At 52.8% G+C, this 21,351-nt stretch overlaps 1 protein-coding gene and 1 long non-coding RNA gene across 4 annotated transcripts in view; one reads left to right on the top strand and one right to left on the bottom strand.

Moving 5' to 3' along the window:
• LOC132535942 (uncharacterized) overlaps positions 1-21,351 on the bottom strand; it is a 49,507-nt gene that overhangs the window by 5,753 nt on the left and 22,403 nt on the right. The window lies entirely within an intron of this gene.
• On the top strand, positions 1,055-21,250 carry SUV39H1 (SUV39H1 histone lysine methyltransferase). Of its 3 annotated transcripts, none has more exons than XM_060183643.1 (7): positions 1,055-1,268; positions 3,318-3,463; positions 5,040-5,702; positions 12,305-12,451; positions 12,552-12,681; positions 13,455-13,602; positions 20,575-21,245. In XM_060183643.1, the coding sequence occupies exons 1-6, from the start codon at positions 1,250-1,252 to the stop codon at positions 13,586-13,588; spliced, it is 1,239 nt and encodes a 412-aa protein (XP_060039626.1). In that variant the 5' UTR covers positions 1,055-1,249; the 3' UTR covers positions 13,589-13,602; positions 20,575-21,245. The 3 variants fall into 3 exon arrangements, with proteins under 3 accessions (XP_060039626.1, XP_060039625.1, XP_060039624.1); XM_060183642.1 differs by lacking the exon at positions 1,055-1,268 and adding an exon at positions 1,656-1,800 and having other exon boundaries at positions 13,458-13,602; positions 20,575-21,250; XM_060183641.1 differs by lacking the exon at positions 1,055-1,268 and adding an exon at positions 1,656-1,800 and having other exon boundaries at positions 20,575-21,247.

Genomic DNA, 21,351 nt, shown 5'->3' with positions numbered 1-21,351 from the left:
ACCTGCCTACTGGGAGAGGGGCGACAGGAGGAGCTCACAGTGAGACTGCTACCCGGACTGCCAGGGTTGGCAATTCAGTAGTAGGGAAGACACACAGCTTCCTGAGGGACTGGCTGGCTGATGTCCCATGAAAAACCTGGATCCTTGGTTACACGGATGGGCAAGAATTACCCTAATGGATTTGTGGCCGCCTGCCGGGCAGGCTGCCCTGACCCAGTCACACACTGTGTTTGGGTGTGTGATTGGGCAGATGCCGAGAATCCTGACCGGCTGACAGTACAATGAGGGGGCTGAAAAGCCGTATGCCAGCTGACCAGAAGATCCGTCTGTTTTTCTGACTCAATGGCTATATGTGATCAGGACCCCCCCCCATTCCTGCGAGGGTCCTCAAACGATAATATACCAACTGACTGACCCACGATGGACATGCCTAGCACGAAAAATGACTGACTTCCTGACCCCTGACAGACGACCTGGGAGGTGTCTTGCTCTGGCTATCAGCCCTGGCGGTGGGGGTTGGGGGCACATAACAACTGCAGTGGCAGAGAGCGAGTGACAGCTGAGAATGGAGCTGTCTGCCAAGGCTGCATGAGGTGCAGAGAATGACAGCACACCTAATCACAGTCTGCCCCAAGGTCTATCTAGCTGGTTGCTGGGGATCAATGAATAAGTGGTGAGCTGGCTGCGGAGGAAGGTAGAAAGAGTGTTTGATCAACCCACAGTGTGAATGGGGTCAGGGACCCCGACTGTGGAGTCTGAACCATTGTCTGATTAAGTCGGGGAACCGAGCAGCTCGGTGCTTTGGCGATGGCACCCATTGGGAGCCACAGCCTGCTCAGGGGTAAGATGTGAGGAATCGATTGCCAGAGATAATCGGAGGGGGCCGAGGGTGGGGTGAGGTCTGACAGAACGGAGAGTGCGTGTCCCCTCCCCCCCAACCCCCAGCTTGGCTGGCTCTGACGTATTGGCTAACGACATAAAAGGTGGGCTGGGCTTCTCAGAACCTCAGTCGCCCGTTGCCAGTGCGGTCTCCCAGAAGCACTCTGGGAGCGCTCTCGCGGGCTAAGCGCCGTCGAGCCTAACCGGGTGGCTGGGCGGAGTTTGGTTTCGGCTTGTGGGTTTGGTTGGCCCTTACCGGCGCTGCTCGCACAGAGGCGCGGCCAATAGGCTCCACAGCCTCGGCTACGCCCGCGCGAGCTCTCTTCTCGCGAGGCCGGCTAGGCCCGAATGTCGTTAGCCGTGGGGAAAGATGGCGGAAAATTTAAAAGGTGAAGCAGTGGTGGCAGCGACGTGGGCCCGGGGCCGGGCCGGGATGGGCTAGAGGGGAGGCACCGCGGGCTCGGGACCCTGGCATCCGAGGGCACGGAGCCAGGAGCTGGAAGCCCGGCGCCAAAGGGATGGGGTATGGGGCGCGCGGGTTCTGTGCGCGGCTGGGCGGGGCTGAGGGAGGGGGCGCGTGTTGCGGTCCGCGGCGGCTGAGGGGCTGAGTGGGGACGCGGGAGGGGGACGCGCGCGGCACTTCGCGATCGGCTGACGCGCGCACGCGCGGGGGCTCGCCTGGGAGACCGCGCCCGCGCGCGGGAAAATTGGCCACCGGTGACCGTTACCAGCTTGGTGTCCACGCAGGACGCCGGAAGGAGAGGGGAGGGCTGGGGATGGAGCGCTCGTACAGAACGGGGAGCGGGCGCTCTTCAGGGGGAAGGGGCTCTGCTCTCAGTGGGTCGAGCGGAACGTGTGCAGTGGAGTGGACTCCCTTGGGTGGAGGGGAAGGTGGCTTCCCCATTGGAGCTGGACTCCCGGGTGTGCAGGGAAAGGGGGCTGACTTTCCCAGTGTGTTTGTGAGGGGCCCCCCTGTGTGAGGAAAGCTGGTGGGGAGGGTGGGTTCCACAAGTATGGGGGGGTTGGTGGGGGACAGAGAGCCCAGCTCTGATCAGCGTCCAGTCAGTAGCTGAAGATGATATTTGGGGTCACGTTAGTGTTGTTTCGATTGCAAGAGAAGTTTTTTTTTTTTTAATAGAAATTGAGAGGAGATGGGGAAGATAGAGAGACACCTGCAATCCTGCTGCACCACTTGTGAAGTTTGCCCCCCTCCCTGCAGTTGGGGCCCAGGGGCTTGAACTCAGATCCTTGCACACGGTGACTTGTGCTTGACTGCCTGGCACTGAAGGGGTTTGATAGGGAGAGAGGTGTCTTGGAGAGAGAAAGCAGACAAACTCAGTGGAGTGGGGAAGTGCACCTGAATTTTTGTGCAGAGCCCCTGTGTATTTTCAACTTGACATTTAGAGTCTGTCAGCACACACACGTCTTGTAGCTGGAGGCTGAAAGTAACCTCTTAACATTCAACCTTTTACAAAGTTACAGGACTAAGACAACATTTGCTATTGATACTGTGTCAAAATGGCTTCTAAAGCACCTTCATTCAGGAGTGCCTTCACTCTTTTTTTTTTTTGTCCTTGCCAGGCGGGACTGTTGAAGGCTGAAGTCTCACATCTTGATTTCTCCTGTTTGGGGTTGTAATAGTGCTGTCTGCAGAACCATTGATGTGTTTGAGGTCTTTGATCTCACTGGGTCTGTGTGATTAAGAATCCCCAAACACTTTGAATTCCAAAGACACATCTACCCCCAGGAGTATGAGATAAGCAATAGTGACCAGTCTTTTCAGTTATACCTTTGCTTGGTATCCTAGTAGTTTTAAATCCCAGCCCCAGCCCCCCTCCCCAGCATGATGTACTTTGCTGGCTGACTTGGGGGGGGGTCTTTCTCTTGCAAAAGTGTGTGTGTGTGTGTATTTTGGGGAAGGTAGGTCCTGGACCCAAGGCAGGTTTAGGAACTGCCTAGAAGGATCTGGAGGGTCTGGGAACACATTCTTTATTGTTATTATTATTATTATTATTATTATTTATAATCTTTGTTTATTGGATAGAGACAGCCAGAAGTTGAGAGGGAAAGGGGGAGACAGAGAGTGAGACAGAGAGACACCTGCAGCCCTGCTTCACCACTTGTGAAGCTTCTGGGAAAACATCCTTTTGGACAATTCACACAGCAGATCCCACTTTGATGCCCACTGCTGGAGGTGGGGGGCAGCCTTAGACTGTGAGCCCTGGGATTGAAGGAAGCAGTTTGTGTGTCTCTGTGTCTCTGTATGTGTGTCTTTGTGTCTGTGTTTCAAGGATTGTAGCAATGGGAAGGCCTTTCTATTAAACTTTCCAGACACCAAGGGAATTCCTGGGAAGTTCCAGGCACAACTGTGAGCTCCCTTTGATCCCTGACCTTGTCAAGATGCCCAGTAATAGTTGTTTCTGGTTGCCACATCCTAGGTTGTAATGTGTGTTGCAAGTCATCTTGGAATCAACTGCAAGACCTGTGCCGCCTGGCTAAGCTATCCTGCCCTGCCCTCGGCATCTCTAAAAGGAACCTTTACGACTTTGAAGTCGAATACTTATGTGATTACAAGAAAACACGCGTGAGTCTGGGGTGTCCTGTCCTGTCTCCCTCCCCAACACACATGCACACACACACACACACACACCCTACATCTGTTTCTAGATGGGATTTTGTTTTCCTTCTCTGATCGTAAAAGAAAATAGGATTAGAGCTGGGGAGATAGTATAGTGGTTATCTAAAAGGACTTTCATGTCTGAGGCTCCAAGATCCCAGGTTCAATCCCCGGCGCCATCTGTGCTCTGGTCAAAAAAAAAAAAAAAAAAAAAAAAAGGATTAGTAGGGTCTCTTAGTATTTCCATTTTATGGCGGGGGGGGGGGGTGAGGGGGAGAGTGGCTGTGAGGGGATGCAGGAGCCAGAGTGTCTCCTTGCCTTCCCCGGATGTTGAGATGCTGAGCCTGGGGATGAGAACGATGAACGTGAATGGCAGCCGACTGCTCTCAGTGCGCCACGCCAGGCACTTCCCAGCCTCTCCTTCAGTCACTCAGTGCCCACAGCACCACTGGGAAACGGTCACCATTGGCATATCCCCCCCCAAGTCTGTGCGATTCATTTGCCTCAGCTGTAAAACGGGGGGGGGGATGGGGGTGGAGATGGGATTCATTAGTCATGTCTGCCTCATATAGGGTTTCAAGGACTAAGCAGTCGACAGTACACGTAAGACAGAGAAATGTCAGCTTGCTCCTTATTTGCATATGAGGAAGCTGACTGCCCCCCCAAAATAATAATGTGTCTGAGACCATGGGGAGAGGTGAATTTAGGATTCTTACCTGGGTGTCTCACTCTAGCATGTGTCACTTCACCCTGTCCCATAGAGGACTCTCAGCAAAACATAGACCCCCCACCCCCCGGCTGCCTAGGGATGAACAGAGCATCAGGGCCAGGTCAGAAGCAGGGGTCCGGTGAAGAGGCCTCTGTCTCAGTCCCAGCAAGCAATGGATGTTGAGTGGAGTCTGAAGGGCGGGGCTGACTGCATTTGTAGAGGGTGGACATGGGAAGTCAGAGACGGAGTGGGAGAGGGAGAGGGAGAGGGAGAGGGAGAAGGACTCCAAGAGAACGAAGAATTGGAGCTTGAACACCTTAAATGAGGCAGATGAGGGACCAGGTGGTGGCACACCTGGTTGATGGTACATATTACAGTGTGTCATAGGACCTGGGTTCGAACCCCCGGTTCCCACGTGCAGGGAGAAAGCTTCGAGAGTGCTGAAGCAGGGCTATAGGTGTCTCTCTGCCTCTCTTCCTCTCTAGCTCCCCCCTTGCCTCTCAATTTCTGACGGTCTCTATCCAATAAATAAATAAAGATAAGAATAAAAAAATAAAAAGGCAGGCAATGATGGTAGGGGAGCCGGAGGAATGAGTCATCTGGGGAGAGGAAAACAGAAATAGGACTTCAGCCTGGGGAGCCAGGTGGGAGAGCAGAATTCCAGCTAAGCCCATGACTTCTAACCACTGCATGGGAACATCTGAGCACATGGGGGTCAGGGGTGGGGAACGTGACTTGGGTGTGACTGGCTTGGGGACAGAAGCCCCCACAAGAGCCATTCCCCAAGGGTCTTGCCACTCTGACGCCTCTCCGCTCTGCCCCTCCCCGGCACAGGAACAGGAATATTACCTGGTGAAATGGCGTGGGTACCCGGAAACCGAGAACACCTGGGAACCGCGCCAGAACCTCAAGTGCGTGCGCATCCTTAAGCAGTTCCATAAGGACTTAGAAAAGGAACTGGCACGACGGCACCGCCGGACCAAGCGTCCCCGTCACCTGGACCCAAGCCTGGCTAGCTACTTAGTACAGAAGGCCAAGCAGAGGCGGGCGCTCCGTTGCTGGGAGCAGGAGCTCAACACTAAGCGTAACCACACGGGACGGATCACCGTGGAGAACGAGGTGGACCTGGACGGCCCCCCACGGGCCTTTGTGTACATCAACGAGTACCGTGTGGGTGAGGGCATCACCCTCAACCAGGTGGCGGTAGGCTGCGAGTGCCAAGACTGTCTGCTGGCCCCCATCGGTGGCTGCTGCCCTGGGGCCTCGATGCACAAGTTTGCCTACAACGACCAGGGCCAGGTGCGCCTGCGGGCTGGGATGCCCATCTACGAGTGCAACTCCCGCTGCCGCTGCGGCTATGACTGCCCCAACCGCGTCGTGCAGAAGGGCATCCGCTATGACCTCTGTATCTTCCGCACGGACAACGGGCGCGGCTGGGGCGTACGTACCCTGGAGAAGATCCGTAGGAACAGTTTCGTCATGGAGTACGTGGGAGAGGTAGGGAGCCGGGGCCGCACACAGCACTTTTCCTGCTGTGTGGTTCCCACTCTTGTGTGCCCAGCTCCCCTTGCTGTGGGCCTGATTCTGCCCCCGGGGGTGGGGTGGGGAAGAGCTGGAGGTGGGCAGGGGGTTACCCCAAGGATGCTGGGCACGATTCTGGCAGGGCCGAGTCTCCCAGATCGGTGCCTACTAGTTCGGCCAGGCGACCCGGTGTGATGCTTCAGGATTAGGTTGGCCTCCTGACCAAGGGGGGCTAGCAAAGAGGAAGAGTGGGAACCGCCACCCAAGGCAGCATGTCTAACAGGCCGTGTGTGCGCCTTGCACGCACAGGATCGTGTCACAGAGCAAAGGCCCTCCCGCCTTTTCTTTTCACAAGGGCTCTGCTTATCACCCAGCAGCATCCGCCTGGGAGGGACGCAGTGTGGGGCAGCATCTCTATAGACTTGCAGGGCACGGGGGCGAGGCCAGGGATTTGGGGCACATCATTCCCCCCACTGAGCAACCCAGAGATCTTAGGGGCTTCTTGTTGGAGAAGCCTGGTGTGCTTCTGCTCCGGTACCCAACCTGTGTGGGCTCGGGGTGGTGTCCTTTCACACAGCACCACGGCCACCAAGTCTCTCTCCTTGTCGGGCTGCTGCTGTCCTGCCTTCAGCATGGCCTGACAAGCACTACAGGGTGGGGAGGAAGGGAGATGTCTTTCTTTTTTAATATTATATTTTAGTTTTATTTGTACTTATTACTTTTTTCCCCAGAGCACTCCTCAGCTCTGGCTTACAGTGGGGTGAGGGAGGGGGACTGAACCTAGGACCTCAGAGCCTCAGGCATGGGGTCTGTTTGCATGACCATAATCCTGTCTCCCTGCCCATTTTTAAAAAAAATTACTTATTAAGGAGAGTGAGAGAGAGAACGAACATTGTACATGTGATGCCAGGCATCATACTCAGGACCTCAGGCTGCAGATTTCCAATACTATCCACTGCACCAGCTCCTGGTTCCTGGAGGGGGCTCTCTAATGGGTCCGGTCAGAACACAGTGCACATCACCTCGAGGACTGAGTTGCTGGCATTACCCTGTACCAGGCAGACTAGGAATTGTTCCTTAGCCATGTGGCTGGGTGGGAGACAGAAGGGATTGGATGACTAGTGTGTCTGGGACAGCAGGTCCCAGATGGGTTCGTGTTTTAAATATTTTTTTATTTTTATCTTTATTAGATAAAGACAGGAAATTGAGAAGGTAGGACCGGGTAGAGAAGGAAGGAGACAGAGAGAGAGAGAGAGAGAGAGGCACCTGCAACCCTGTTTCTCCATTTGTGAAGCTTCCCCCCCACACCAGGTGCTTGGACTTGGGTCCTTTGTACCTCAGTTTGTGCACTTAATCAGGTGTGCCCCCTTCCGGCCCCTGTGACGGGTTCTTAGTGCAGGGTGAATTATATGGTTGGGTGGAACAAGTCTTTATTCTGTAGGGGCATCTCATGTCTTTGAGGGACATTAAATGTCCCTAACCATATGACCACTTAGTCCTTGAGTATGCCTTATCATGACAACACGTGCAAAGTTCTCCATAATCCTTGTGATATGTCTGTTATTTATTTTACTATTATTCTTTTTCTCAGAGCACTGCTTGCTCTGCCCTGGCATATTGTGGGTGTGGAGATGGGATTTGGGACTTGAGAGCCTCAGGCATAAAAGTCTTTTCGCAGAACCATTATGTTGTCTCTCTGTCCCCTCTACACCCCCCCCATCCATAGTGAAAAAGTTGGGAAGGTGCAAAGAAGTTGTCAGATATAGCTGTGGGGAGTGAAGTAGTGACTGACATAGAGGCTCTTCCTCTGGGAAACTTAGTGTCATGACCCCAGGGCATAGGGAAGAGGCAGGCTAGAGACCCAGCAGGTCACACAGTATAGAGGGCCCTGGGGGGGCTGCTGAGAGATATGTCCACACCCCAGTGGCATCTTGAAGGCTGGAGGAGGAGTTGACCTGGAGGCAGACACAGAACTCTCTTAAGTCCAAGGACTAAGCGTCCACACCCACTCTCCTGCCCTACCAGGAAAAAAGCCTCCCCCCCCCAGGGATTGGAGCAGCCTCGTCCCACCTTCAGTGTCCTGGCATCCTGGGAGAAGGGGTATCCAAACCATGGGGGCACTAACTGGGGAGGAGGTTAATGCTAGCAGAGCTATGTCACCAGTTGGAAGGTGATTCCCAGAGTCCAGGGGAGTCTGGCCGTCTTGTGGGAAAGCTGTCTTGGGGCCCAGGTGGTCCCAACAGGCAGTGCTGAAGAGCTTGCACCCCACAGCCACCCCAGAGTCCCCCTAGTTGAGGTCAGTCTTGTCTCTTAAGACCTGTGGACCTCTGGATGACACCATAGACCACCTCCCACCCACCCCCACCCCCAAATGTTGCCAGAGTTCAACTCCTCTTCCTGCCTGTGTGCGCAGGAGGGTGGAGCCTGGAGCCTGAGGCCCAACCCCGGCCCTACCACTTGGATGTCGCTGTCATCCTCTCCCCCTTGCCTGTCAGCTTCCTAGCCTGTAAAATGGGGGCACACAGCAGCGCCCACTTCCTGTCCCGGCAGCCACCAAGTTACTCTGTGGGAGGCACTCGAAAGAGCGTGAACAACGTGTATCCGCGTCTTCAGCTAGCCATCGATTCCCCTGAGAATTCAAATGCAAAGCCCTCAGCAAGTCGGACTTGATCTATTACTTTATTTTTTATTTTGGTAACTCTTCTGGCTATAAAAACCCAACACCCGCCTTGGTGTGACTAGACATCCGCTTCCTTGCAGAGATAATGGCAGACTTGATTCTCCATCACTGTCCCGGCCCCTACTTTGAGTTGAGAATGAAGCCCCCCATCCCACTTCACCCCCCCATCACCCTACAGTCTACACATAGCATTTGCTTCTCCGCCTGGTAGCTTGGCACCAACAGCCCCTCCTCACAAAACTGCTGACACCCCCCCCCCGTTCTTGCAGGGCCCACCCCCACCCCAACCTCCAGCCCACAGAGCACAGTAACGGCCTCTGTTATCCATTCTCGCACATGCATCTTGTTCACGCCCTTACATCTCTGGCACAAGGCTGAGTCTTGCTCAGTTGAACCCAGGGATGGTGGGTGGCCATGTGCTCAACAAGACTTCTTTCTTGGGCAAGGGCACCTAAACATGGCATGCGTTGGGTTCACGCAAGAGGGTGTGCTGCTTATCACTCCCAACGCGGCTCGGACAGAAATGGTCCAGTGAGACAGCTCTTTTGGATAGTGCGCTGCTTTGCCACGTGCATGCCCCAGGTTTGAGCCCGGCCCTCGCCGCCTTGTAGGGCCCCTCTGTGCTTTGGTCTCTCCCTCACTCCATCCTTCCCAGGACCATCAGAGTCACTCAACTCCTGTCAAGTTGGGGTTACAGGCAGTCCTACCCCACAGGAGAGCAAACTGAGGCCCACTCGTATGTGGTGATGTGCTCAGAGAGCTCTAGAAGCGTGATGACCAGCCATTATGAAGCAGGACTGCAAAGGAGACAGACAGAGCCGTTTGTGCCCGGAGGGCGTGCAGTGTGAATCACCCCCACTGAGACTGAGGGAGCAGGCAGAGACAGATCAGGCAGCCAGAGGGAACCAGAGAAGCAGGCAGAACATTCCCTGTGGGCTGGGGAGGGGCAGCAAGGAGCAAAAGGAGGCTCAGACCCCACCCGGAAAGTTCTGGAGTCCTGGAGAGGTGACCCTTAAATGCCAGGACTTGCCAAGGTGGGCAACTCCTGCAGAGAAGTGTGGTTACGTTCTCCACTCCGGCCTGCCCCTATCTCTCCGTGACACTATGCCATGGCAGCTATCTGTTGGAGCCGGTGGCACAAGGCAGAGGGATGCCACCCTGGTGTCAAGGTCCTTTCTGGTGCCACGCCTGGCTTCAGATGGCGTCTCTCTTCTCCATCGTCCCTGCCACCCATGGTCCCTGCCTGGTCAGCAGCTGACACTATGCGTGTCGTATCTGTATGGCTCTCTGCTTCTGGGCTGGCCCGTGAGGCAGTTGGGGTCCCTGGGACTGTCCCTCCAACCTGACCACTTAGGGCCAGGAGCTGTGTGCCCCCACCCAACCATGACCCCCTGAGAGCTGCACCCAAGCACGGGATGGGCCTCATAGAAATCTACTGACTGGGGCGGAGGCAGGGTGGATAGCATAGTGGTTATGCAAAGAGACTCTCATGCCTGAGGCTCCAAAGTTCCAGGTTCAAGCCCCCCCCCCCCACACACACACACTGCTACCACTAGAAGCCAGAGCTGAGCAGTGCTAACACTGAGTGAAGGAATGATCAAATTAAAAAAAAATAATAATGGGGGAGGGGTGGGGAGCCAGGTCCCTCAAAGAATGAAGCTGGAAGATGGGGCAGAGAGTCAGGTGACCCCAGGGCTAAATCCTGTTCTTCCAAAGGCTGAGAAGCAGAGAAGAGTCAGGAGTGTTCCTCACACTCTCACAGTGCCATGCACTCTGCTGGCAGGGAATGTTTGTTTATTTTAAGATTTTTTTTTTTTAATTGGGGGCCCAGTGGTGGTGTACTGGGTTAATCGTGCACAATACCATGCACAAGGACTCAGGTTCGAGCTTCCGCTCCCCAGCTGCTGGGGGTGGAGGTGGGGGAAAGAAGCTTCACAAAATAGTGAAACAAGTACTGCAGGTTGCCTCTCTCCCTCTCTGTCTCCTCCTCCCCTCCGTTTCTCTGTCCTACCGAATAAAGGGGGGGGTGGCACCAGGAGCAGTGGATTTGTCCTGCATGTACTGAGCCCCAGGGATAACCCTGGAGTCAACAAAGTATCTTTTTATTTATTTTTATCTAGTGAACTGCTCTGCTCTGGTGTCAGGTGATGTGAGGGACTTGAACTTGGTGCCTCAGCCTCTGGCAGGGTTTGCGAGTTTGTTACGTAGTAACATTTCCCTTAGATAAGATTTATTTGTGTATGAGAGAGGAGGAGGAGGAGGAGAAGGAGGAAGAAAAACAGTCTCACTCTGGCCAGAATGACGCCAGAGGATTGGACTCAGGACCTCATGCTTGAGGGCCCAAGGTTTAATCCACAGCACTACCTCCTGGGCCTCCCCAGAGGGATATTCTTAGATGCCACAGGACCCTCAGGCAAGAGGGTCTAGGGGCCGCAGAGACCCGGAAGAAGAGTCACAGTGGGTAGGGTGGGGTGGAGAAGCAGGAGAAGCACTTGGGCTCCAAAGTCAGACTTGAGGGCAGACAAAGACCCCGTCAGGCAGGAGGTGGGTGCCTGCAGCTCTCTCAGAAACCATCACCGGCACTGGGCGGCATCTGGGCGGCATCTGGGCTGAAGGCGGCATCCTTGTGCCCTCTTTGTTGCCCTCTCAGTTTCCCACGGTACTTGGTCTGTTCTCTGAACCTCAGTCTTCTGTCCTGAGTCCCGCTTCCACTCATTCGGCCTCCGTCTCCCACCACCCTGGTTCTTTTTTGCTTCGTCTGCCTGGCTTGCCCTGGGCCTCCCTCTCTTGCACCAGGTCTTGGGTTACCTTGCCCCAGTTTCCCCAACTCTCTGCTGTATGCCCTTTGACTCATCTCACTACAGTGTGCATCTCTTATTTTAGCTTTTTATTTATTTTTTAAATTTATTTCTTTATTGGGGAATTAATGTTTTACATTCAACAGTAAATACAATAGTTTGTACATGCATAACATTCCCCAGTTTCCCATTTAACAATACACCCCCCACTATGTCATTTAGCTTTTTTTTTTTTTTTAATTGCCACCAGGGTTATCGGTGAGGCTTTAGTCTACACAATGCAGCCATTTCTTTCTTTTTTTTCTTTTTAATTTTTTATTATCTTTATTTATTTATTGGATACAGACAGCCAGAAATCGAGAGGGAAGGGGCTGATAGAGAGAGAGAGACACAGAGCACCTGCAACATTGCTTCACTGCTTGTGAAGCTTCCCCCTCACAGGTGGGGACCAGGGGTTTGAACCAGGGTCCTTGTGCATTGTAACATGTGCACTCAACCAGGTGCCACCACCTGTCCCCCTTTTTCTTTCCCTTTAATTTGATAGGCTAGAAGTTGGGGGGGTAGATAGCATAATGGTTATGCAAAGAGACTCTCATGCTTGAGGCTCCAAAGTCCCAGGTTCATTCCCCTGCCCCATCATAAGCCAGAGCTGAACAGTGCTCTGGTAAAAAAAAAAAATGAGAGAGAGAAGTTGAGAGGGAAGGGAGAGACAGAGAGACACCTGCAGACCTGTTTCACTGCACGTGAAGCTTCCCTCCTGAAGGTGAGGAATGGGGGGTTCGAACCCAGGTCTTTGAGCATGGTAATGGGTGTGCTTTACCAGGTGTGTCATGACCCGGCCCCTGTGCATCTCTGTCTCTTTCTCACTCACTATGGGGCCTTAGGCCAGCATTAGTCCACCTATGACTCCGCATTGCCATCTGCAGTCCTGGGGGGGGGTGAGCACCAGAGACCCAGTCCCCTGTTCCCCGCCCCCAGCTGTCTGTGCCTGCCCCATGGGGTGGGGGCACCTCTCTGTTCCTGCTTACTTCCTTGAGGGTCAGTAGCAATGCTGCCTTTGGGAGGTCCTCTTGGCCCAGCCCACTCGGCCCTCTCCCCAGATCATTACCTCAGAGGAGGCGGAGCGAAGGGGCCAGATCTACGACCGTCAGGGCGCCACTTACCTCTTCGATCTGGACTACGTGGAGGACGTGTACACCGTGGACGCTGCCTATTACGGAAACATCTCCCACTTTGTCAACCACAGTGTGGGTACCCTCAGGTGGGCGGGGTGGGGGGTGACAGGTGGACGGAGCAGGCCAGGGCCCTGCCTCACCCCCCTCCCCCGGCTCTTCTTTTTCTGCCCAGTGCGACCCCAATCTTCAAGTTTACAACGTCTTCATAGACAACCTCGATGAGCGGCTGCCCCGCATCGCATTCTTCGCCATAAGAACCATTCGAGCAGGCGAGGAACTCACCTTCGATTATAACATGCAAGGTGGGAGCAGCACAGGGCTGCGCCGTGGGAACACCGCCCCAGGGACTCAGTCTCCTAGGCCCTTGCCCACACTTGGGAGGCCCCTTCTTGGCAGCCCGGAACACCCCCTTTTTAAACAATTATTTATTTGATAGGACAGAGAGAAATTGAGAGGGAAGTGGTACATAGAAGAGAAAGAGAGATAACCTACTGACCTGCTTCCCCAGCTAGTGAAGCTCCCCCCACTGCAGGTGGAGACCAGGGGCTTGAACCCGGGTCTTTGCACATGGTAATGTGTGCGTCCCACCAGGTGCGCCAATGCCTAGCACTGCCTTGAGTCTCTTGTACCAATAGCTCAAGACTGCCAGGGGACACGGTTTGGTGTCTCCCCTTGTCAGTCCTCTTTGGCCCTTCTCATTCTAGCCCCCTGGTCACCCAGCAGATCCACCACACCCTACTTGAAAAACTAGCCATTTCCAAAGCTCGCGTGAGTGCGTGTCTTGCTTCTGGATGCCTGAGTTGGCCCTCCACACCTGATCTCTGTCTGCTCCCACATCCTCCTGCTCCCACCAGACAGATCCCTCCCTCTCCTAGCAAGCACCATACCCTGGCCATCTCCCCAACATTTAGAACCCTAGTTTCAAAACAACAATCCCAAGAGCCCTTCCTGACACAGAACCACTCCCAGTCCTCAGGCCCCCTGGGGTCCCTGGTTTGGGGAAAAAAAAAAAAGGACAGTGGGACACACTTCATATGGGCCTTCTAATGCATCTCTTCTCGCCGTGACTCCACAGTAGATCCTGTAGACATGGAGAGCACCCGCATGGACTCCAACTTTGGCCTGGCTGGCCTCCCCAACTCCCCCAAGAAGCGGGTCCGTATCGAATGCAAGTGTGGAACGGACTTGTGCCGCAAATACCTCTTCTAGCCCGCTGGAGTCAGGTCAGACTGCACTAGTGGGCTGGCAGCTGCCCGTGCCCCTCCCCCCGCCACTGCCCTCCTGCCTGCCTCCACCCGCCCCCACCTGCCCGTGCCCAGGGCACACCTGACGAGCTACAGCCCCCGGCCTCACCCTGCCCTCGTGCCAAATTGCACTTACACCCCCCCCCACCGCCTATCTTCAGAAGTCACTCTCCAGCTCCAGGACTCCTGGCTGGCCGTGGGGGGGGCAGGGTGAACCTCAGCCAAGCCCAGAATAGATCAAGGCTTCTGTTGTTGCCACCTGTTTCTTTCTGCCTGGAGCTTAAGGGGCCTTGCTAGGCCTCTGCCCTGTGCCCCAAGGGGAGGGGGAAGCAGCCCCAGAGCAGGTTGAGACCAGCGCCTCCGGCTCCCCGCTCTGTTCACCCCCGTCTTGCCCCATCCCACCACACACAGAAACTTTGTGCCGGTGTGTGTGTCCACCAAGGCTCGGCACTGAAGCTGGCTTCTGCTTGGGTCCGAGTGCCAGCTAGTTGGCCTAGGAGCCATGGGGGTCTCTCAGGGCTGGATACCCACACGCCACTGGAGGGGGACTGGGCGCCTGGCCCACCATTGGAGACCTATCTCGCCCTTCACCAACAGGAGGAGCCGCCTCACCCCAGAACTCGCAAGTTGCCAGGGCTACTCAGAGCTGGTCCCCGAGACCTAAGATAGGCTGTTGATAGCACTTAGGGTAAAAATGGGCATTGACAGGGTGCTGAGGAGGTGCCCATTACTGGCCAGAGCACCTGGTCCGTGTCTTAGGGAAGCCTTGAAGCTATGGAGGTGACCCCAGGAAAGGGCCTGCATGGCGGAAGGCAGCATCCTGGCCAGGAAGTGGGCAGTGGGGGCCAGCTCACCCCATAGGGTCTGGAGAGGTGAGGAGGAAGGCCTCCTACCTGCTGCCCCCAGCCCAGCCCTTCGCACTCGCCCTGGGTCCACTGGTCTCAAAAGTGATCCAACCCACAAATGTACAAAAGCCTCTGCTGGCTGCCTCGCCCCCTTGCTTCTCCCAGAAGGTCTCCCACTAGGAAGCCTTCCCTGACTACCTGTGCCGAGTGTCCCGGCACCAGATTTGTGCCACCAGATGCCAGATCTGTGTGTCCGTCCTTGTGCCCGTGCTCCCCGCACCCCGACCCTGCAGGCTTGAAATAAAGCTGATCTCCTCTTGTACATCCCTCAGCCCTACTCAGCTTGGGGCAGGCACCAATAAAGTGATTCATTGACTGCACAGGCGTGGGGGCCGGGGGTTGGGCGCTGGGCTTCCCAGGGTTGTATTCATCACAATGTAGCCATTGGGTAAAACCCCCGCCACAGTAACACTTGCACCATCATCTGTGTGACCATTTTATTTTATTTTATTTTGTAACCAGCGTTATCAGCTGGGGCTCAGTGCCTGCACAATTCCACTGTTCCCAGGGACTTTTTTTTTCCTGGCAGACAGGGTGAGAGAGATAGGGAGAGAGGAGACAGAAAGAGGCGAGGAGATGCCGCAGCACCACCCCACCCCTCCAGGCACTCCCACGTGGTGACCCAGAGCTCAAATATCAGTCTTGCACGTGGTCAGTTGTACACTCTACCAGACGAGCCACCTTGCCAGCCCCTTGGCCGTATAACATCTTGACCCAGAATAATCTGGCTTGATACTTAAAATCTTCAAATGCATTTAAGAAGCAAAGTGCATTTCACTAGTTGACGCCCAAACGCACACTCCATCACCATTCACCATGTTAACCAACAGAGAAAAACAGTGGATACACATAGGAAGACACAATTCTCCTTGGAACGCCCTGCTCTTTAGACATTTCAAACCAAAGTTGCTCTCCTATGTTTAAAGAGGGGGGAAAATGTGTGCACCGAGTTTTTTGGTTTTTCCTGCAAAATGTACTGAGTGCCTACAAGTGCCAGGGTATAAAGCAGGGTGCAGAGAGGTGGCATTTCAAATGTTTCTTTTCACTCCTTAAAATGAGCGCCCCCTCCCGTTTTGTTTTCTTTTCCCCCTCGCCTCCCTGGGGTACACCTCTCCATGGAGCTCAGGTACAGATGCAGGGAGTCGACTGGCTTCACTGAATTCTGAGCCATGGACTCCTCTTTTTCTCCTTTTTGAGACAGAGTGAAAGAGAAACACTGCTCTACCACTTGTGAAGCTTCTCCCACAGGTAGAGACTGACCAGGGGCTTGAACCCAGGTCCTCAATGCGTGATGGCATGTAGGCTCTACCAGTAGTGCCATGGCCTGGCCCCTGAGCAGCAAGAGTCCTCTGAGAGAGCTCACACCACCAGTACTGCCTGACACACTGAATTTCAGTCCCTGGACACATCAGAAAAAATTCCTTCTGGGGTCGAGGGGCACAGGGATCTCCTAGACCCCACGGCTGGTGGTGCTGGGGATGGGCCCAGAGACGTTATAGCTTTAGGCAACAAGGTCTTTTTGCATAAACTCTACGCTATCTCCCCAACTCTCAAGAAACTTTATTTTTAACCGAGGCAGAGAAAGCAGAGAGGTGGGGAAAGAGGCCACAACGCAGACGCTTCCTCCAATACAGTGGGGATCGGGCTCAAATCTGGGTCACACACATGGCAAAGCAGTGCACAACCCAAGTGAGTGACTTCGCAGGCTCCCAACTGTGGGCTGTTAACCCACAGGCAGACCAGAGAGCACAAACCCAGGTACCTGTAGCCACCGATTTGGATTCCACATAGATTTGTTCACACTGGAACAAATAGCAAGAAACCAGTTAGAGCCCTCAACTACTCTGATACAATGCCACATCCTGGGACATACAGTGTGTGTGTGTGTCTCATGGGCCTTGTGTGCTGAGGGAGAGAGAGAGAGATGCACAGAAACAGGATCAGAAGTCTCATATCCAGAGACATAGCCGCTCAAGTAGAGCACAGACATCAAATCCTGCAAACCTTACCCATGCCCCATCCCATCCATCTTCTGTCCTAGAATTGACAATAACAAAGAAAACGTATACACGCCCATAGAGATAGCTCACTCCTCCCAATTTCAGGGAATATAGCCACAAACAACTTTGAGAGCTTGGATACTTGCAACTCCCCCCCCCACAAAAATAGATAAATAAACGGAGACAGCCACACAGGTCAGGAACTTCCAACCCAGAAACTTCCATAGACAAACAGCTCTGAGATCTCATACTCAGGGCCATCACAGACTAAAAGGTAGACCAGAAGCTTCCTATCCTATGACATAAATCCACAGTCAAGTCAGACACTCCACGTTCTTAAAAAGCCACTCAAATAGTACACCAGACCGTTAGTGTGCCCTCTTGTTTTCTTCTAGCGTTTGCCCTTCTTCCATAGCCAGTCAACAGCGTCAGGTTGAGCCTGATGTAAAGTTTCGAGACCTCCTTTGAATCTGGAGAGGTGGCAGTCGTTGACTATGTGCCCTCTTGTGGTGCAGCGCAGCAAGAGATGAGAAGATTTGAGCAGTTTACCTTCAAATACCTCTCCCTCCTCTCTTTCTCACTCCTCTACTTCTGCCATCACACCACCTTTTGTGTCTACTTCGGTCATCACCCGTTTCCATATAGAGTCACTTATTCTTGGCTTTACATATATTGTGCGTTTTTATTATTGGAAACAGAGTTGGCAGTCAGCTGAGGTAAAGAACAAGCACCTCATCACAGACCCCTGCAAGCGTCAACCCGGCTTTGACCTAGCACGTTATGATTGGGCCCTCCTCAATCGCTATCGAACAGGCCATGGCCGGTGCGCCGCTATGTGCCATCGCTAGGGAGCCAGAGACAACCCGAACTGCCCCTGCGGCTACGGACAGACTATGACCCACATAGTCAACGACTGCCACCTCTCCAGATTCAAAGGAGGTCTCGAAACTTTACATCAGGCTCAACCTGACACTGTTGACTGGCTACTGAAGAAGGGCAAATGCTAGAAGAAGATTGGCTAGAGTCAGAAAAATTGAGAGGGGAAGGGGAGATAGGGAGGGAGGGGGGGGAGAGAGAGAGAGAGAGAGGCACCTGCTTCATCACTCATGAAGTTTTCCCCCCTGCAGATGGGGACCAGAGGACTTGAACCCGGGTCCTTGTGCACTGTAATGTGTGCGCTTAACCAGATGTACCACCTCTTGCCCCCTCTATAGTGGATTTTTTTTTTTTTTTTAACACCAGGGTTATCATTGGGGCTATGTCTGCAAACTAGCTTCATTGCTCCCAACAGCCATTTCTCCCTTTTTGATAGAGGAAAGAGAGGTGTGGGGGGGGAGGGAGAGACTGATTTGTAGCAATGCTTCATCACTCCTGAAGCTCCTCCCACCCCCATAGGGTCCTGGCACAAACATTTCAGGGACCTCAGACACTAGGTCATAGGGCTACAACCAGAACATCCTTCAAGACCTTTAGGAACATACCCAGGGGTGGCACGCTCATTTGCACACATGCACCAACAGACCAAAGACCCACCCTGGGAAGTATAATCCACACCACACCTGAGGCCTCTAGTCCTGCACAGAGGAAACCTACCTCTTTCCCTTTCTCTCCCTCTCCCTCTCCATCCTGGGGAGTGCCCTCAGACAAATACAGACCGTAAAAATCTCCGGGAAGACAGACTTGAGATCAGAGAGCGTAATTTCTGGGACATACACCCAAGACCCTCTCAGAGACAAGGATGGAAATGTACTCAAGACACGAACCAGAGTGTAGCCTGGGAGGGGGCACAGTGGCAAGAGTAACAGACCTCCAAGCATGAGGTCCCTGCCATGGCACTTGGCCAGTGGGGCTCTGGCACTCGAACTCTGTCTCTCCCCTCCCCCCCACCTTGCTCACAAATAAGTCTTTTTAGATGTGTTTGTTATAAAAAGGAAATTTCAGATTCTCTAGTATATACCCACAATCAAGCCAGAAATCTCATCTTCTAGGAAAAGAGCCAGAAATTGATTTTAAGATGCATGAACTAGCAATACCCACAGAGGGACTAGAGGGCCTCAATGGCAGAGCACATATTTCATGTGTATGACATACGGTGTATACACACACACACACACACGCACACATGCACATACACTGGAGCACTCACTTATATCTGGGACACAGTCCCACGCAAGTCAGAAGTTTCCCATAAGAGGAAAGGACTCCTGAATGACCTCCCAGTACACATACACGCACGCACGCACGCACACACATACACACACACACACACACACACACACGCCCCTTCAGATAAATCAGTACAGATGCAGCCACTGTTGCATAGACAAAGACATCTATGTACCAGCAAGAAATCGCATGTGTGTAGAAACAAACCCGACCCAGTGAAAATAACTCACTTGAATAGTGCGCTGCTTTGCCCTGCTGCTCAGCCCAGGTTCGAGTCCAGCCCCCACTGCAGTGGAGAAAGTTTCGAGGTTGTGGTTTCTTTTTTACTTTTTGTTTTTCTCTCTGTCACTGTCTTTAAAAAAATTTTTTTAAAGGAAAAGGAGAAAAAGCCCTAAATCCTCAATGAGTAGATGGCCCAGATGGAACAGGCACACCCCAATACCCAACAGCACAGAGAACCCATTTCCTGTAATGTACACCTGGAAATGGGTATACGTTTACTCATGGGCCAGACATTTCCTAGAGCATGCCAAAAAATACCAAATGGATCAGAGAATTCAGAGTGTAGGAGAAGAGACCTCACACTCTGGCTTGCTAACCAGTAAACACACCAGAAATTCCACACTATCAGACACTGAAGATTTTAAATTTTGGGGTGGGGGGACTAGGTGGTGGCACACCTGGTTGAGTGCACATATTACAATTCACAAGGACCCTGGTTAAAGCCCCTGGACCCCACCTGTGGGAGGAAAGCTTCCTGGTGCTGCAGGTGTCTCTCTGTCTCTCTCCCTATCTCCTCCTGCCCTCTCAGCTTTTCTGTCTCTAGCCAATAAATAGTAAATATATAAATGAAATTTTAATGAAAGTAAACCTTTTAAAAATTATTATATATTTTTTTTACATTTTTATTTGTGATTAACAGTGGGTTGCAAGATTGGGAGATTGCAGTGTATTGTGTGCGCCACACCACACCACCAGAGTTCTGTGTCCCAAACCTTCCTTTATTGGTTAATGATAAATAGAGGCAAGAGGACCAGAGCATCACTCTGGCACACTCGATGCAAGGGATTGAGCCTGGGGCCTCATGCTTGCAAGTCTAATGCTTTAGCCACTGTGCCGCTTCCTAGGCCACTCACATCCAGAGTCTAATGCAGGAAACAGGGCAGAAAGCACACAAGTTACTCAGAGAGCATAAGCATTTGACACACCGAGTTACAATCCCTTCAGTCCTGTAGTGCAGAACCACAAGTCAGAGACAGACCAGAACCCCTGGCATCTTGCAGCACGAATCTATAAACGATCAGAGAGCTCACGTGTTAGGATACTGACCAGCAAAGAGAGCATAATTCTCTAGTTAAGATGATTAATTACCCACCCACACAAGTCAGGGCTCTGGCATGCGGGCACATAATATCAATGAGGTCACGACCAACGAATTGGCTTATGTGGATAGTGCGCTGTTTGGTCATGTACTCCACCCAGGATTGAGTACAGCCCCCCACCACACTGAAGCAAGCTCCAGTGCTGTGGTCACTTTCACTCTCTCCCTCTGGAGCATAAGCCACAAGTATCCCAGAGCCCCCCCCCCCACACACACACACATACACGAGAGTGTGCTCCCTCAATCAGTTCAGATATCTCAAATCTTAAGATGCAAAGAGGCCACAAGTTGTGGGCCATAGTTCCCTCAAAACCGTCAGGTGTAGACAGCCGCACACAGATCAGCAGCCCCCACCACCCTGAGGTCCTGGCAGGCACAGAGCCCACTGCGTAGAGCCATCCCAAGTTGGAATACAGTATCCATACCTGCTCACTGCTGTCACAAAGCACCATGATTGGGGCCATCCATCAACACAAATGTATTCTCTTACTTTCTGCAGATGACAAGTCAACAGTGGGACTTAGAGGGTTAAAGTCAAGCCATCAGCAGTGCTACATTTTTCCTGAACGTTTGAGGAGAGAATCCAGTGGCATGCCTTTACAAGTTTCCAGAGCTGCCTACATTATTTGATCCATGGCCTCTTCTTCCATCTTCAAAACCGGCTGGATTTCACCTTCAGATCTCTCTCCAATCCTTATGTTTCAGTCATTAGATTTATTAACCCAGTGTCCAGTCTCTCTATGTACTCTAGTGATTGCATTGGGGTCATCTGGAAAATCTAGGCTGCTCTCTTCCCCACCTTGAGATAATTGCTTGAGGCCAGGGAGGTACAATGGGTTGTCAGAAAAGTCATGATGCATTTTTGCATAGAAGAACACATCATGACTTTCCCAACAGCCCAATATCTCAGTGGTCGAATGCATGCTTTGCATGCGTGAGGTTTTGGGTTCAGTCTCCAGTACCACATAAGAATATGCACATATATACGTCACAGACATAAAGATGACTACTTATGTACATCTACAAATGGCACAGGTTTAACAGGTAAGGTTATATATTTTATTTGCTAGTCCCGTAAATTAGGACATGGGGATCTTTATTCCATCAACCACAAATATATGTCCACAAGCAGAAAAAAAAATCCATTCTGAGATTTATGCCCATAAGCAACTTAAAGATCTCACATTCTAGTTTCTGGGGAGGGCTGCGCACTGGCTGCGGGGGGGGTGGGTGGGGGTGAGATCTCACATTCTGTGTCATTAGATCCCAAAGACAT

Source organism: Erinaceus europaeus, chromosome X (genome assembly GCF_950295315.1).
Source record: "Erinaceus europaeus chromosome X, mEriEur2.1, whole genome shotgun sequence".
Classification (NCBI taxonomy): Eukaryota; Metazoa; Chordata; class Mammalia; order Eulipotyphla; family Erinaceidae; genus Erinaceus; species Erinaceus europaeus.
This window is presented reverse-complemented; position numbering and strand designations above follow the sequence as displayed.

Bases quoted from the DNA above. Each gene is read 5' to 3' on its own strand.
- SUV39H1 (XM_060183641.1), top strand. From the start codon at position 1,656: ATGGAGCGCTCGTACAGAACGGGGAGCGGGCGCTCTTCAGGGGGAAGG. The intron at 5,703-12,304 runs GTAGGGAGCCGG...CCCTCTCCCCAG, and splicing joins TCATGGAGTACGTGGGAGAG to ATCATTACCTCAGAGGAGGC. The intron at 12,682-13,454 runs GTGGGAGCAGCA...GTGACTCCACAG, and splicing joins CTTCGATTATAACATGCAAG to TAGATCCTGTAGACATGGAG.